The following is a 17,078-nucleotide window of genomic DNA, read 5'->3' as shown; positions in this document are numbered from 1 at the left end:
TCATTTGTATTTCATGCCCAATGAAGTAAGGATGTATTGATATTGGTATTTATTTAGTAAAATACCATACCGTCGAGTTATTTACTATATACTTTGTTGAAATAATAAAACAATGACTATAGCAGTGATTTAAGTGATATTTGAGGTTGCAGAGTCCTTCATAGTGGTAGTCTGTCCTATATGTCCTAATATTATACTATTAATATTCAGAAAATGCAACTGGTATGCAGCCTCGGTTAGACAAGCTAAAGTGGTTACTTTTTTTAAATGTTTTATTTGTATTTATGGCCAGACGAGCATACCTGATGGTAATTGGTTACCGTGGCTTATGGAATTCAGTAATGCCAGGAGCACAGCCAAGTCGCAGCCTACCACTGAGTACTCCGCAAGCTTCGTTTGCAGAAGGGCATGTCTTAACGGGAAACACCGTGGAGGAGAGTTAATTCCAGATTCGGATGGCATGTCGCAGAAAAGATATCTGGAAATGCACTCTTGATGAGCGCAGCGTTTTTTAATTTATTTATTTTTTATTGCTTACATGGGTGCTCGTCCACCCATGTAAGCAAGTGAAGACGGAAAAAAGCGCTATTTTTTTATTTTATTTTTATAGCTTAGATGGGTGGACGAGCTCACAGCCCACCTGATGTTAAGTGGTTACTGGAGCCCATAGACATCCACAACGTAAATGCGCCACCCACCTTGAGATATAAGTTGTAAGGTCTCAAGTATAGTTCCAGGTGGTATGTATGAACTCGGCTAATGGCGTTAATTGTAATGATAAACAATTCCTTAGAGCATTTCCCATGTAATTTAATACCCCCACCATCCACCGGTAATAGTAGTACATCTTCTTTTAAAATCTAACTTCCTTCCTTTAAAATCTAACTAGCTTCCTTATTCTGATCCAGTATGGATAAAGGGTGCTCTGTGAGCTGCTACGACTTTACACCACCGTAACGAATCAATTTGCAGCAAACCTTGTTCAACGACTAACCCTTGGTCGCAATCCGTCTTAAGACACAAGATCTTAACCTGGTCGTGTGTCATGTTCACCATCGACCATATTTCCGCTCCATTCTCAAATTAAATTTATTTATTATGCAAAAAAGTCACAAACATGTTATATTATTTTTTTACGACAGATATGTTAAGCTAGGTGGTATTGTTTAGGTAGGTATGGTTTAAAAAAAATATTTATTGCGTACGTAATAAGGTTATTTTAATATGAACTACAGAACTTACTACTGTAGATTTCACCTTACTTTGTATACCATTCTGGAAATTGCCACAAGTAGCATATTTGCCTACAAATGTGCTTGTACTTCTAACTTAGGTTCATAGTGTATTTACAGTTCATCTGCACATCAATGCCGAAAAAAATTCAAAGTGTGCAAACCCTTAGTATTTGAACACTTTGTTTGCCGTAAAGATACTAGTTTTACGAAACTCAACCCATATTACTTAAGCACCTTGTTTGCGGTAAATATACTAGTTTTACAAAGCCCACTACCGATAGCGAAATATTGGCAAAATGAAACATCATACTGAAAATTGATTCAAAACCTTTTTTGTTCAGTTTTACGGGCATTGAAAACGGTCAATATCTGTACTAACCAACATTCTTAGACCTTAGCAATGCTTTCTTAGCAATACTATCGAATTTAGTATCCTACTCTCCATATTTTTCTCTAGATAGCTAAGTGGAGACTTATTCGTGCTCGATGCTCGAAGATTATAGTTGATAATACAAAGTGAATATTTTCTATTTTGAAGATAATTGATTGAGAAGTGATTCAGAAGAAGATGATGGTTATTATTGACAAGCCAATATATGTTTTTTTCTCTTTATCTCACTTCATCTTACTACCTCTATCTACCGAAATTTTAACTTAACGCCTAAAACTCTATTTAAATACGATACGGCTGTTAATTCAATAAGTCTTAAAATTACAACTGTCAGTTATTACATGCAGATTTAAGATTATTAATAAATTTAGCTGAAATTAATTTCTGAATATTAATGGCATAACTTTTTTACACTGCGATTTGAGCATAACGATTGACTCTGGGTCGATACATAACATCAATCAGCCATAACTGGTTCACTGCCGAAGGCTTTTATGTGTAGATTTCGAAACTTTATCCTGTTATCCCCAACTACAAAAGTTGCCTAGTCCAAAATCTCTAGGCTTATAATACACGGAATAGTTAAATAAACTTGAGAGGCTATATGAAAATCTGATATTTTTTTTTTTTTCAAGTTTTACTCAAAGTTGTCTCATGCACAAACCGTACAAAAATTTGTACAAAAATAATGAGTAAATTTTTTGAACATAAACTAAATTTCCAAAAAGCATTGGTTTCCTAAAAATCTGAAATTAATTTTAGCAACGAAACTAGTGACATAACCAAGTCTACAGAAGCTTAGACCGTATAGATTTTCGTTTAGGGTTTAAAAAAATATCTTTCAGTTATTGTTTTTGGTCTCTTTAATCATTTACAAGCGAAAAGTAGGTCGTAGGTGTGTTTCACTGTTTGTTATCGATATTATCTACGACTCATTTCAGTTTCCAAGGAAACAAACAAAGTCAAATCTTTTTAGATAGAGCCAAGAACATATTTTCTACAACCTTTTAGTTTTACATTAGGCACATTACAAGAATTAACATTTTTATTTAATTTTTGGCTCTTCTTCTGTTCATTTATTGGAAGTTTGGTGAAATATTTGTTGTCTCACATTGTTAGCGGTACGTTCAACTAAAATGAGTGGAAATCAGGAAATAAATAATACAGTCAACGGAGCACAAGAAATGAAACCGGGATTTTGTTCGGCGACCTGTGTGAACCGCTCAAAATTACAAGAAGAAATTAAAAAACCCGATCTTAAAACATCAGACCTGTTTATCACGTGTAATCTGCCGAAGAGATTCGAGCATCCACGTAAGTTTTTAATATATATATATTTAAGAAACGCGAATCGTATACAAAGTGAGATAATTAAATAAAATAACAATAACTTCAAAGGATATATAAGGATATATATAAAGGATAAGGACAGGTGGAAGGAATAACATTGTAACTCAGTTTTAGTTAAATATGAGTTACAATGTTATTCCTTCCATGTGTCGATATAATAGTAGCTTTATTGAATTATGTTGACTTTAAGCGTAAAACCTCTAAAAATAATGATAATTCCAATTAAGGGCTTCAAAAGAGCGAGTCAATTTCGTTACGAATAAGATCAAGGGTGTGTCACTGACCGGTAGCGGTTTAGCGGACAGGCAGCGGCTTGGCTCTGCCCCTGGCATTGCTGAAGTCCATGGGCGACGGTAACCACTCACCATCAGGTGGGCCGTATGCTCGTCTGCCTACAAGGGCAATAAAAAAAACCTAGTCTTTCTGAATGAAAAGTATGGCTTATTACGTTTTTAATATCCTATTTTAAATTTACTAAATTCAGTTATCTAATTTAATAAAAGTTTTAAACAAAATTCAGCGTTTGAAGAACATTCAAAGGTCACCTCAAACACATTAAATTATTGGAACAAAGACTTTATCGTCAGATTCTCTTTGTACTACTTAAAGTTGAAAACAAGTTGAAAAGGACTTATTTAATTATATTTATTTGGCTTTGAGCAAACGAATGGCTATATTTATATCTTTAAATAGAACAAAAGACCTTACTTAATTTTGTAACATCCAATAAAATATAAAAACTATAGCATTTTCTTCAGTTTACAATACGTTACAGTTTTCGTGGTCACATATCGTGGTCACGTGGACCACGGAAACTGTATTCGAAACATCGGAATTAATTTAATGACAGTAAAAGACGCTGTAAAAGTAGTTTTTATTATGAAAACAATGTCATTGATCTTGGCACCAGAACATGCGGGCGCGAAAAATCGATAACACAAAATACACCGAGGTACGAAAAAACCGAAAAAGAACTTTGTTTAATTACCTGAAACATTTACCTGAATATCTAAGTTGAAAGAAAGTCCTTAAATAAAAATCTATTTTCCGAAGGCTGTTACGGCTTTAATAATTAATAAGCGTAAATCTATACTAATATTAAAAAGCGGAAGAGTTTGTTTGTTTGGTTGAACGCGCTAATCTCAGGAGCTACCAGTGGTCCGATTTGAAAAATTCTTTCCATTTATTGAGGAAAGCTATAGGCTATATATAATATGGCGCTAAGATCAATACGAACGGAGCACTAATAAAGAATCTTTTGTATATAGCACTAATAAAGCATTCAAAATCGTTTTTTTTCCTTTTGAGAGATTCCGCTGCGTGCCTTGCGGAAACGGTAAAGTTTTGCTAAAATAATGTATGACAGAATTGTTCCGTTTTAAAAGTTCTAAAAAATTGTCCGCGACAGCATCTATCTGTCTATATTTTAAGGTTGGCTCACTTTTTTTTTTTTTTTTTTCGAGTAGAGGGCCGAACCTCCTACGAGGTCCCCGGGCAAAAGGGGCGCGCGGGGTATGTGAGACTCAACGATCTGCATGGTGTTGAGAGCAGACCGCGGGCCGGGTTCAGGGGCCGGGACGTACGGGCGTATTCCCGCCTCCGGCCCCCGGCTCGACGGCGACGGATCGGTGCGGAAAGGGAAGAGCTCTCCCTCTCTCGCTCCCCCGCCTCCTTCTGCGAGATGGTGGACTCGCAGAAGTCGAGCATCGCCTTCCAGGACGCGTCGCTGCCGAGCATCGTAGCCACGACGCGCGGCAGCGAGAGGTCCTCTCCTATGACCGCGACGAGGGCGGCGCGTTGCTCGTCGAATCCAGAGCAACGCGCCAGTGTGTGTTCCGCTGTGTCATCCTCGTCGCCGTCGGTTCCCTTCCGGCTATCTTAAAAAAGGTTGGCTCACTATTATAACCTTTTTTATGCTAATCAAATTTATTCTAAAATGAAACATTATTTGTGAAGGTGTTTTTATAAAAATGATATTAATCCTTATCCAAATAAATACGTTATTCATTACAAGTATTTAATTTAAAAGAAACTCTTTACATCTTTTGATGTCACTGAGTATCTTATAGATATCGCAGTTTTAAAATAACATCGCAGCAAAATAATGATCAAGCGCGTAATAATGATGTACAAGGCGCCGGCCGGCCGGTGCACTGCGGCACAGAATAAGAAGAATAATAAGAAACACCCAAATCACTTCAAGATAGGCTTTGAAAATTGTAGATTTTTCTCGATTTCTCCAGAATCCCATCATCAGACCCTGATCCTGATGATTACAGGACCACTCGGGAAGTCTACCCTATCGAACAAAAAAAAAGAATGATCAGAATCGGTTCAAACATTCTCGAGAAATCAGTGAACATACATAGATAAAAAAAGGTGGTCGAATTGATAGCCTCCTCTTTTGAAGTCGGTTAAAAAGCGTGATTTTGGTACCTTAAATAGCTCTTTAGCATTCTATTATTCAAAAATAGTTTCACCTTCTACGTAAATGAAGTCGCGGGTAAAATTTAGCGTTATCCCAAAGTAACTATTCCATGCGGACGAAGATGCGGGCAAAAGTTTGTTTCTTTATAATATATTATTATTCCCTTAAATATATTTTCATCACTTTCACTGATAGAATTTAATGATTTTAGTACAATTTTTAAACTTGATCGTGACGCAGATTCCGCTAAATTATGTTTCTATTTTAGACTGGTTCAATGGTTATGGCTGTCAAGTGAGTAAGGAGCATCCGTTCTACAGAACTTCGGCAAGCGAATACGGATGGTATCCACCAGGTATTGTTCGAATAGTGACAATTTTAATCGATATAAATTGATGTTTACAAAAATGTGGTATGCAATTTTCGTAAGCACCACAGCTGGTTAACACAATCCACCTTGTCTCAATGTCATAGTCTCAATCGTAATGTATGAAGACTGTCCACCCTTCAAACTGGAACACATCGCTTGTTCGTAACAAACAAAGACAGGATAACGATGCCCAGCCGTTCTCACTCGATGAGCTCTCGCTCACAATCTGCTCTCTCCCAAATTTAATAAATTTGCGGGTTTGATTTTTATTACACGACTTTATTCCATACATCGTGGAGTTTGTTTTTCGAAAGCACGTATAGTCCAGATTTACTTAGGAAAATTGGCCCGTCACAGGATTTGAATCCCGGCATTATCATATAACTCGATATCAATACACCGGGCGAACCGCAAACAATAGGTAAGAACCTGTTGTTTTAAAATAAATAATGATATTGGACTAATTAACAATATCTAATGATGAGCAATGAATTGAGGGTTAAGAAATGAACATACTGATAATAAATGTGAATGGCGTTATTTAATTTCTTTTTTTAATTGTCGTTTAATTTTTACAATTATTTTAGGTTGGCATTCCGTTCCGACGGTGTATTTCCCGAAGAACCAACAGTTTTCGAACCATTTGGCTCAATCCGGAATGTATCGTAATTATTCCTTGAATACTGTACTCGATCAGTTTTCATTGAAATAACGTTTTCTTTTAAATCAGTAAATAATTCGCGCGTGTGGCACTTTAAAGCATTCTGTTAAATATTATTTCTTTAACGTTATCTTTAGATTTAAGTTCATTTATAGTAAATAGTAGACGAAGGTTTGAAATGTTTGAATTTGCTTTCGGGGAAGAGATTCATACAACTGAAACGTAAAATTTATTGGAAAAAAATTTGACTACGATCTTCGTTGCCTTCAGAAGATTTCAAATCATAGTATTATGTTTACACATTTACATTTAAGAAACTTTAGTTTGTTTTATCATAGGAGAACTTTTATTATATATACTCAGAGAATGTAATTAATTTATATACAATTTATTTTAATTGAGCACTATTAAGGTAGTTTATTTTGTTTTAGTTTTTAATTGAGTAGAGATAGAACAAAAATTAATGGAATATTGCCCTTTAATTAAGATTAATTAATGTTAAGTTACTGTTTTTATTGTGAATAAAGCGTAAAATTTATGGTAGCTCAATCAATTTTGTTTTACTGAAACTATTTAGATAATAAATTATGGGAAAAATATTTTTTATGATTGAAGGATTACTGGTGGCCCGGAGGCCTTTCAAGTTTCCAGTTTCAGGTAGGCGAGCAAAGGCTCAGCCAGGAGGGTTGGGATTTGCTAACAGATGCCCGAGCGCCTCCGAAGGAGACCTAACAGCTCAAGATCAGCTTTTTTTGTTCTCCTATCTATTCTGATAGCCTTGAGAGGCTACTTCAGCTTCGCCTTGACGTGTTAGCTCACGGGGCTCACGGGGCTTAAACCTAATTAACTTGCTAACACTGGCCCTAGAAAGAGCAGTGCAGAATCTAGCACCAGATCGGAAACGCGACCCACTGAGAAGATCCGGCGATAACTCATTGTGTCTATGGATTAATTTACTCGACGAACCCTTCGTCGCAAGCGACCGGCTCGGTGAATACGGTGACCGGTGCTTGAGGTACTTAAAACCACCGTTAATGGATCAGGAGGATCCGTAATGACGTGATTAGGGCGACGTCGACTGTTTAGTATTCGGTCTACAGGATCGGGTATGTAATTCCCGGCGACCACAATAGGATGGTTTTCGTGTCGTGTCGCCTTCTCAAAGTGGCGCAATAATGCCGACTGTAAATACTTACTGATTGAGTCAAGCTCCAGATCATAATGGAGATTCACGTTTCTCAGGAACCATGGTGCTCCGACGACTATTCTGCAAAAACGGGATTGAATGACTTGAAGGGGTTTCAAGTTAGTGCGGGCCGCGTCAGCGAACACTACACTTGCATAGGTCATAACGGGGCGTATGCAAGTTTTGTAGAGTGTTACCTTATTACGAATCGAAAATTTACTTCGCTTACGAATCATGGGATAGGTGCGTCCTAATATAAAGGCGGCACGGTCGCGTACCGTTTTAATGTGGGCTCGGAGTCCACAATAGCGACTTCTGCCTACACTAGCCGTGTCATCGACGAAGAGGAGCTTCTTCGCGAATTAATCTACTACCGGATAGGAATCGCGACCCACTGAGAAGATCCGGCGAGAAACTCAGTGGGCTAATGCATGGGTTAGGTTGCATGTCGAACTCTTTGTCGAGTTCCACGAGTACGGTTACCGGAGTCTCTAAGCCTGCTCCTAGTGTTAGAGCTGAAGGCGTCTAATGCAAAGGTTATTGAATGTGATGGATCCGTAAGGACGTGACTGGCTCGTGTGTGATCAGGATTCAGGGAGTAGTCAGCGGCGGCAACGATAAGGCGATTATCATGACGCATAGCCTTATCGAAGTACCGTTCCGACGCTGACTTCATGTATTTCCGAATTGATTCGAGGCCCAGGTCGTCGTGTAGGTCAACGTTCTTCGGACAACGTTCTTCCACGGAGCTGCGACGGCTAGCCTTCAAAAGCAGGATTGTAGGGATTGGAGGGTGTCTATGTGTGTGCGGGCCGCGTGAGGGTACACCACACTCGCGTAAGTCATGACGGGCCTTATGCAAGTTTAATATTATTTACGATTGCAAAAGCATTATCAATATTGTTTATGTGATTATATTCTAATAAAATGGTTTTAATTGAAATTCACCTTCCATTTATATTGATCTGAGATTATATTTTATCTTTTTAATTGCAAATGGCTGATAACGATTGAGAGATATGATGAAAAGCTACGGCTGTAATTTTTATAGTTGACTAGCTGACCTGGCAGACTTCGTAGTGCCTCAATCGATAAACAAAAGACCTAAAATTTTGTATAAAATAAACTTAAAACAAACAAAAGGAATCCGACCGACGGGGGACACATCAAAGGAAAAAGAAAATTGTTATTTTTATTTAATTCATTTTCATTTTCATATTTATTTACCTTTTAAACCTTCTCTGGACTTCCACAAATCATTCAAGACCAGAATTAACCAAATCGGTCCAGCCGTTCTTGAGTTTTAGCGAGACTAACTAACAGAATTCATTTTTATATATATAGATATAATATAGATGTGTGTGAGAGAGAAAGAGTATTATTTATTATACATAAAAAAAAACAATGCGATACATTAAAAACGAAAAAAATACAATTGACGGTCTTATCGATAAGAGCGATCTCTTGCAGACAACCTTCAGGTGGGCAAGAATAATTTGGAAAAGAACTACGCACGGTGTACCAATCCAGTGAAATATATATGTATACACAAATACACAATGTGATATGATAATAACTTTGCTTCTTTACATTTATATAAGAATAAGCAATTTAAAAGCATATAAAACATACTTAATACACCTTTGAAACATAAATATACAATTGAATTGTGTTTTTTAATATATATTTTTAAGTAGGTCGTTTAAAATCTATTACTTTTGAAATCAATTTTTTTGTTAGTTTTAAGTGTATGAGTTAATATAGAGAAGATGAAAATCTACCGTTCTCGCGTATTTACGAGTTTCATTTTTACTAAATATTTCAGGTATACATTCGGTGTCTTCTGTATTTTTTCCCGCTGGTCAGAGGTTCACAAACCGTCTTGCTGCCGCCGGCATGTACCGCAACTACAGCCTCAACACCGGCATGGATCCCGCTTCGTATCCTTGAGAAAAGTCTTCAAATTAAAACGCTATCCAATATTCAAATCGATTCGATCAATAATCTGTGTACCGTTTTCTATAATTATATTTTGTTTTTATATAGGAGATTATTAATTAAATAAAACAATGTTCGTTCGGTATTGATTTACCAAAATGTTTATTAACTATTCGTACAATACAGATAGATTAACATGCATTCAAATTCCATTAACATATTCGATCCGGATAACATGCGGGTGCCACAACGGACAATCGTTTTACCGAAAATAAATTTATGATTCGTACCGCCGAAGCGTTTACGAGACTCTTGATATTTCCCCCGTCAATAAAGTTTATGAAGGTTGAAAATCTCACATCACGAATTCTGTTGTGGGTCGTGGCACGCCATGCTTATAAATTACCTCTAGAAGATTTAAGCCGATATAAGAGTCCAAGGGGAGTTCACGTTCCCTTTGTTTGGCTCACGAGCCGTCGCGTCGTGTACCATGGATTTACGTACGTGAACCTACCTGCCTTGGATTTTTTTATCGCAATACATCCTTCAAAGTTGACCTCCGGGACGAAATCGAGTATTCATATATTGTATAACTTGTTACCAACAACAACAATAGCGTTTATATTTTATTCGAATGTATAAATATTTAACAATCAACAAACTACGAACCGTCTAAGGTATTCAACATAAGTTTAGGGTTTGAATAAATTATATGTGTTAGATATTACTTGTCGCTGTAAGCGTATATATATTTATGTATATAAATTCAACTAAAATTTGCTACGAATCGAAGAGCATTTCAATTTATTACTTCAATATATCGCGTATTATAGATATATTTTATATATATACTTAATAACAAATGCCTACATTCGTGGCTAACAACGCTACATGAGTTTTGTGACGTAAACTAACTACAAGTGCAACACTATAAAAATAAGTCTTAGTTTATTAATACATACGAATAATATGTATTGCGTCAATGTGTCAATAATATGTACGCCAGGTGTAGGGGGTTGGGTTGAACATGTAAAATTGTATAACCATTATTTCTATAATTTAAATTAACTAATTCTTTAATGTAACGACAAAACTAATGAGATCAATGTTTCCTTCGGTCACAGTGTCAACAGGCTATGTATTAATTATATTATTTATATTATCTTATATTTTTATTAATTATATTATTTTCGTTGTAAAATCTAATATATATTAAGTTGATTAATAAATATTGTATAATAATCAGTTTAAATATAATTAGGATTATTAGATTGTTATTTAGATGTTAAGATAAAACGAGTAAACTACAAGAATAAGTGAATGATCGATTATCGTAGTTTCCATAAATATGAGATATAGATTAGATAGATATATGTTGGTATTTATATAACAATACCGATATAAGTAAATGTCAGTTATTGAACCATATTATTTTAAATTTGTAAACTTCATACGATTTCGTAAGCACAATACACCAACATTTATTCAGCATTCATGAATAATACAGCAAATTAATTATAAAATTAGTTATTTTTTTTCTATGAGGTACTTTAAAATTTATAGGAAATTATAATTAAAACGATTTACTATAAGTAATAAAAGCAGAGCGTTGTCACGCTGCATGACAATTGTTTTTGTAGTGATGTAAGTTGTATATTAAGCATAAATAGGCAGTAACAAGATTCTTAATCTAGGAGCTACAACTATTAAGTTATTAGATATAGTATTATTATTTAAAATGTTGATCAATTCTTGCGTTTAACAATATTGTCTTCGATGGCATTGCTCGCCCGTTCCTACTCCTCATCCGTTTTTTCTTTTCAAAAAGAAACGTCAATATTTAACTAATTACATATTAAATTTAAAAGAGACGTAGAAAAACAATGTAAATAAAAATCATGTAATTATTTCCAGTACTTTAGTTACCATATTTGCAGATTGTGTCTATCGGGACAAGAAAGAGCTTAGTTTTCTTTTGAATCTAATATTGATTGAAATAATAGGGGTTCTAACTCGCCGGGTTCCTTCGCAAAATCTACATTCCTTTCAACATTTTAAGTAAATTCAAGTTCACGATTAGCATCATCTACAGTAAGAGTAGCGTTAGTGAAGGAGGAAGCCAGAAATAGTCTTAATTAGACAAATAGCTACTACGTACGCTGCTACTAGCGACGTAACGTTTGTACCAAACGGGCTCGATCACAATGCAGCTTAGTTGATTCATATTTTTTAAAATATTAATTATTAATATTAAACTATATGTAAAAAAATCTTAACGTACATTAGAACTATTTTAAAAACTGTGTGACGTGAGCATGCCAACTGGATGTCGGGCATACCACTTCCATGAATTTAGAAGGACAGCCTTCAAATGTTTGCATTCAAGTTAACAGTGAAGTCAGATATTACGATCGTCAGAGTCTTCATTTAGTGTCATGTCTCTCTTTCAAATAAATATTTGCGTAATCAAAAAAAAAAAAACGTTAATAACGTATATTGTCGAAACGGTCAAATCCTCTTTTCGCATTAAAAGTGTACTATTTCCAAAAATATTCGAAATTGAGCTAATATGCGGAATCATTTGGTATCACCAGTATTTTTTTCATAAATACTGTCAAAACAGCGTAGTTTAATTTTAGTTTTTTTTTTTAGTTTACCTATGTTTTGACTACTACTATTAACAAAATGAATACATAATTTTATCTTACTTTAAAAAAACAGATAATGTAACTGTTAAAAAATAAAAAATCAATGTTGCAAAGATGATTAATATTAAAAATATCATATGTTAAAAGTTTAAAACACTAATCTGTAAAATTAATAAGTTTTAAGATTATACAGTTTTAATGCGAGAAGACGAAATGAGATTAAGTGACACGTTACATGTCACCGAAGATTCCAGCGAATGTTTTCCGTAAGTTCTTCATGGTGTCTTCGGCGTCTTCAGTGAGCGCGGCGCTAAGCGAGCCCTGGCGTGCGAACCCACCGCGGCCGGACGTCGGAGCCGGCGCCGCCGGACCCACAGACCCGGCTCCAGTCGTGCCGCCCGCCGGACCTGAGTTCGGAGCCGCCGATGCAGATGACACCGTCGACGATTGAGATGCTGAAACAAAAACGAAAATCTTATTCTTTGTTCACGGTGATTAACACAATGTGGGAATGCTTAAACGACGAAAGGAAAGATCTTCCACCAAGCGGGTGATATGCTCGGTAGACCCACGGTCCCAATGTTGTACCTAAGCTGAGAGCCTTGAGAGGCTATTTCAGCGTAACCTTAACTAGTAGGTGAGCTCACAGGGCTCAAACCTGACGATGTTGCTAACACGGACCCTAGCAAGAGCCGTGCTTCGCAGAATCTACCACCGGATCGGCGACCCACTGAGAAGATCCGGCGAGAAACTCAGTGGGCTGAGTCTGAGGGTTAATTTACTCGTCGAGCCCTTCGTCCCAAGCGACGGGTTTGACGAGAACGATGACCGGTCCGAATCTTGTTGTTCGGAACTTGTATATTATATGCAAGCTTGTCTTGAAAATGTCGTAGGCGAGATTCAGGCATCTGTCAAATATCTTGCGTTGTATGATGGCTACCCGCCACAATACCAAAGCCATTGTCGCCCAAGGATTCTTATTCAGTACACGTGTAAATAGTTTTTTTTTTTTTTTGCTTAACTGGATGGATGAACTCACGGCCCACCTGTTGTTAAGTGGTTACTGGAACCCATAGACATCTACAATGTAAATGCCACCACCCACCTCGGGAACTAATGTTTCAGTTTTTAAAGTACAACGGCTGCTTCACCCTTCGAACCGAAACGCATTACTGCTCTACGGCAGAAATAGGCAGGGCGGTGGTACCTACCCGTGCGGACTCATAAGAGGTCCTCCCACCAGTAAACGCGATTACCATAATTATGCCAATTCCCTTCAATTGTGTTAAAATACCGCCACCAGCCAGATCACGATCACGTGTCCTTTACAATACTTGTCAATGTGATAATAGCCATAAGCTTTGATCTGAATCGCAATATACACCAATATTAAATGACACCTAAGTTCTACTCGCGAATGGGCTCATATCACAGAATGGTTGATTGTAGTCTACAGTAAGAGTTAAGGTTATTAATATTAAACTAAGTTGGTAAAGGTTATTGATAAGGTTTGTTGTAACTGTATCACAGGATGCTTAATAAGCTATAAGATAAGCTATAATCAAAGGCTAGCATGGATTTCAAATGAAACGACTAAAATATCCTAATATTTGAAAGTCAAATACACGTTATAGTCAAATATAACTGGATATGCACGTTCGTAGCAATAGACGTAAAATATATACCTAAACAGCGTTTTTTTTCTGCGCTAAGCTGCACTCGATTAGTGTTAGGAAAACAGGAAGTGCCATATTGATTGCGACTCGTTTGTTGTAGGAATTATTATACATATTAAAATAAATATATAATAATACTAGCGAATCTAGCGAGAATAATGCCGAAAGTACTTTTGATTATTATTTAGGTCTAATATTTGTATCCCTACACTTATATAAGAACCCATTGTACGAACTTTTTGACAAGATATAAATTATGAAAAAATGCCGATCTGTGCGTTTATTTAATTTTAACTATTGTGCTTCTCACTTTTAAATTGACGGACTTCCACAGAAACGTTTATCCTTAATTTTGCGCTTGAGTGAAATGTTCAAAAATCTATTATTAGTTAATGCCTAATAGGCATCAACTGCGAAAATTTCAAGTTTGGAGGTTCGGACTCTGCGTTGATGCATTAGTCAGTAACAGGTAGGTACAAGTAATTGTATACGTATAGATAATAACCCTATTGCATCAAAAAATATTGTGAAAGGCCATGATTTATATAGGTATTTGTTCTTAAAATTTGATATATATTTATTATTGTTTAAATTTTGATAAAGTTCATAGAGATAAGATAAATCGTACGTTATAGAGCGCGTACACAGATTTGTACTAGTTACGTACCTTGAGAGTCACGTCGGGTGAGCGGCGGCGGCGGTGGCTGAGTGGGTTCGGCTGGAATTGGTGGCAGCGGGCGGTCAATGCTGGTGGCCGAGGAGAGAGGCGCTGGAGGCGGAGCTGTTGGTGGACCGGTCCCGGGTAGGGCTCCGCCGCGTTCCTCAGGAGATCCTGCTGCCGAAACACCTGATACCGATGACCTAGATGTCGTCTTTGTTAGACCTGGACGACACACCGCCTGGAACATGCAAGATTGTGCTATTTATATATATATTTGTTATATTTATGACTAGATCAGACGAGTCGCGACGATTTCATCTTCTTTCCTATCCTATCTGGGCCTATTCCAGCTACGCTTGGACAGATAGGTAAGTTCACGGGTTCAGCCTGAAAGAGTTTGCGAATACTCGGAATTGCGACCCACTATAAAGATCCGGCGAAAAACTCAGTGAGTGTGTCTATGGGTTAGGTTGCACGTTGGACTTTTGGTGAACTCCCACGGTGAAAACACAAAATTACCGAGAATGGATCCGGAGGATGCGGCAAGACATGTTTTGGATGACTGCGGCTTTACGTTGTTCCGTCGCGTGGGTCGGATATGTAGTTGGAGACGACCACAATAAGAGGGATATCGTGACGCACCGCTTTTTCGAAGGGGCCTTCTGACACTGTTCGATCTCAACAAAATTCACACTTCATAATATCTTGTAAGAGATGCGAAGCCCACAAAATGTGTGTCTGTGTAGCTATTGATGGTAGGACGTATTGTAAGGTGTGCTGGATAGCACCATCATGTCTATTCCTGCCACGAAGCATCCTATGTAATGGTTTGAAAACGTGGTGGTTCCGTCATGCAATGATATTAACTAAACGAAAAATACCTTATTTATATTAATATCTCCCTAACGCTCTAATATTTATATCGGTGATGCGTACCTATACAAATTGGTATGGTGTTACCTTGTTTTATTGAAATATATTTATATTTTTCCAACAAACCTGCATGCGCTGCAGAACTAGTTCAGCGAGATTACGACGATCTTCCTCTTGAGAGTCTCCCATGAACGAAGTAGCAGAGTCGTTAAGTTCGATGATATGTTCGCGACCGTCCTTACCCACGACCAGTTCCAAAGCGCAAACCTCAAGTCCTCCGAATATTTCGCTCACCTTTAAAAATACATTTTATATAACGCTTTCATTTTGGATTGCGCCATCCGTGACACATTCGACGGATTCGAACAATAAAAGTAGTATATAAAACATCAAAACTTTACCTCGTCAATCCACATTTTATATCTGTCATTCATACCGATGGCCTCGAGCATAGCAGATCCCTGGTTCGTTTTCCAGTTACCCGAAATAGATTTGCGCCTGCAAGTAATACAATATTATTGTTACAAACAGTTTCGTCATTCAATGATTCGCAATTCATGTGTTTGCATTCGTCCGAAGCGCCTGCTTCTTGTTGTTTACAATCACAAGTTTTAATGCAGGCCACTTTGATCTTTTCTGCAGGCGTCAGCCTAGTTCGAATAAAAACTAAAATTAATACGTACATGAATGCTTTATAGTTGGTGCCGATCTTTTGAATGTGAATGTCGTATTTAGCGTCGATGTACGGTTCCACAGTGCAATAAGTTCCCAGCATTGCTACAACACCAGCAATGTCCTATAAAAATATAAAATCAGACAAGCTTAAATTTTTTAATTAATTTATATTTAAATTTTTTTATTGGCTTTGTAGGCAGACTATCGTGCGGACCACCTGATTGTGAGTGGCTAGCGTCACTCGTGGACTTCAGAAATACCACGGGCAAGCCGGTCCCTACCATAGAATCACTCATTAGACACCATATAAATCGACTTTGTATAAAAACAATATTTTTGGGATCAACCACAGCACTACCAAAAGCATGGTGCGCTGCTGCCCTACGCCATGTCTGTTTATTATACGAGTATATACTAGTCGATCTCGTTTACTATCGGTAAATCTATGACACTCATTAGACAAACCTAAACATGTGCTACCCGTTGTGTTCATGGTATAATGATAAAATAAAAGCTTGAAGTACACCTCCACCAACGTCCCTTAAGTACAGCTGTTCGAAGTTTTAAAGGTACAGTTCGCTAAGTAAATGAAGATGCACGGGTTTGATAAAATTTCGCGAATTCAGTTAATTTTGTAAATAAAATCCCCGTATCACTCAAAAAGTTGTAACAGACACCGTTACTGTGGTAGACCGTGGTGCAGAACCGTAATTTGTCACCGTTGACGCCGTAGACACGTCCTTAAGGATCCATTAGCTCCAATAACTATTGCCTTAGACGCCTTCAGCTCTAACACTAGGAGCAGACTTACGGACCCCGGTGACCCTACTCGTCGAACTGGGCAAATAGTTCGACGTGCAATCTAACCCATGCATCAGCCCGCTGAGTTTCTCGCCGGATCTTCTAAGCGGGTCTCGATTCCGATTCGGTAGTAGATTCATTCGCGAAGCAGTTGCTCTTGAGTTGTTAGGTTACCTTTGGAGGCA

The 17,078-nt window shown here is 37.2% G+C and overlaps 2 protein-coding genes across 3 annotated transcripts in view; one reads left to right on the top strand and one right to left on the bottom strand.

Annotated features, from left to right (window-relative positions):
- Positions 1 to 2,387: 2,387 nt before the first annotated feature.
- LOC114250864 (piercer of microtubule wall 1 protein) lies at positions 2,388 to 9,718 on the top strand. Of its 2 annotated transcripts, none has more exons than XM_028184918.2 (3): positions 2,388 to 2,940; positions 5,673 to 5,759; positions 9,447 to 9,718. In XM_028184918.2, exons 1-3 carry the CDS (start codon positions 2,763 to 2,765, stop codon positions 9,569 to 9,571), a joined length of 390 nt encoding a protein of 129 aa, XP_028040719.2. In that variant the 5' UTR covers positions 2,388 to 2,762; the 3' UTR covers positions 9,572 to 9,718. The 2 variants fall into 2 exon arrangements, with proteins under 2 accessions (XP_028040719.2, XP_028040720.2); XM_028184919.2 differs by lacking the exon at positions 9,447 to 9,718 and adding an exon at positions 6,362 to 6,520 and having other exon boundaries at positions 2,389 to 2,940.
- Syn (synapsin) overlaps positions 9,698 to 17,078 on the bottom strand; it is a 73,545-nt gene continuing 66,164 nt past the window's right edge. The window contains exons 11-15 of the mRNA XM_089737050.1: positions 16,101 to 16,213; positions 15,819 to 15,915; positions 15,544 to 15,711; positions 14,551 to 14,782; positions 9,698 to 12,662 (exon numbers count right to left, since the gene is read on the bottom strand). Of these exons, the coding sequence (XP_089593176.1) occupies positions 12,439 to 12,662; positions 14,551 to 14,782; positions 15,544 to 15,711; positions 15,819 to 15,915; positions 16,101 to 16,213 (834 nt within the window). The 3' untranslated portion in view covers positions 9,698 to 12,438. The remainder of the gene's footprint in view (positions 12,663 to 14,550; positions 14,783 to 15,543; positions 15,712 to 15,818; positions 15,916 to 16,100; positions 16,214 to 17,078) is intronic.

This window comes from Bombyx mandarina, chromosome 22 (assembly GCF_030267445.1).
Source record: "Bombyx mandarina strain Sakado chromosome 22, ASM3026744v2".
NCBI classification, from domain to species: domain Eukaryota; kingdom Metazoa; phylum Arthropoda; class Insecta; order Lepidoptera; family Bombycidae; genus Bombyx; species Bombyx mandarina.
This window is presented reverse-complemented; position numbering and strand designations above follow the sequence as displayed.

Coding starts and splice junctions, on each gene's coding strand:
- LOC114250864 (XM_028184918.2), top strand. CDS start 2,763: ATGAGTGGAAATCAGGAAATAAATAATACAGTCAACGGAGCACAAGAA. Junction 2,941..5,672: donor GAAGAGATTCGAGCATCCAC/GTAAGTTTTTAA, acceptor TTTCTATTTTAG/ACTGGTTCAATGGTTATGGC. Junction 5,760..9,446: donor ATACGGATGGTATCCACCAG/GTATTGTTCGAA, acceptor TAAATATTTCAG/GTATACATTCGGTGTCTTCT.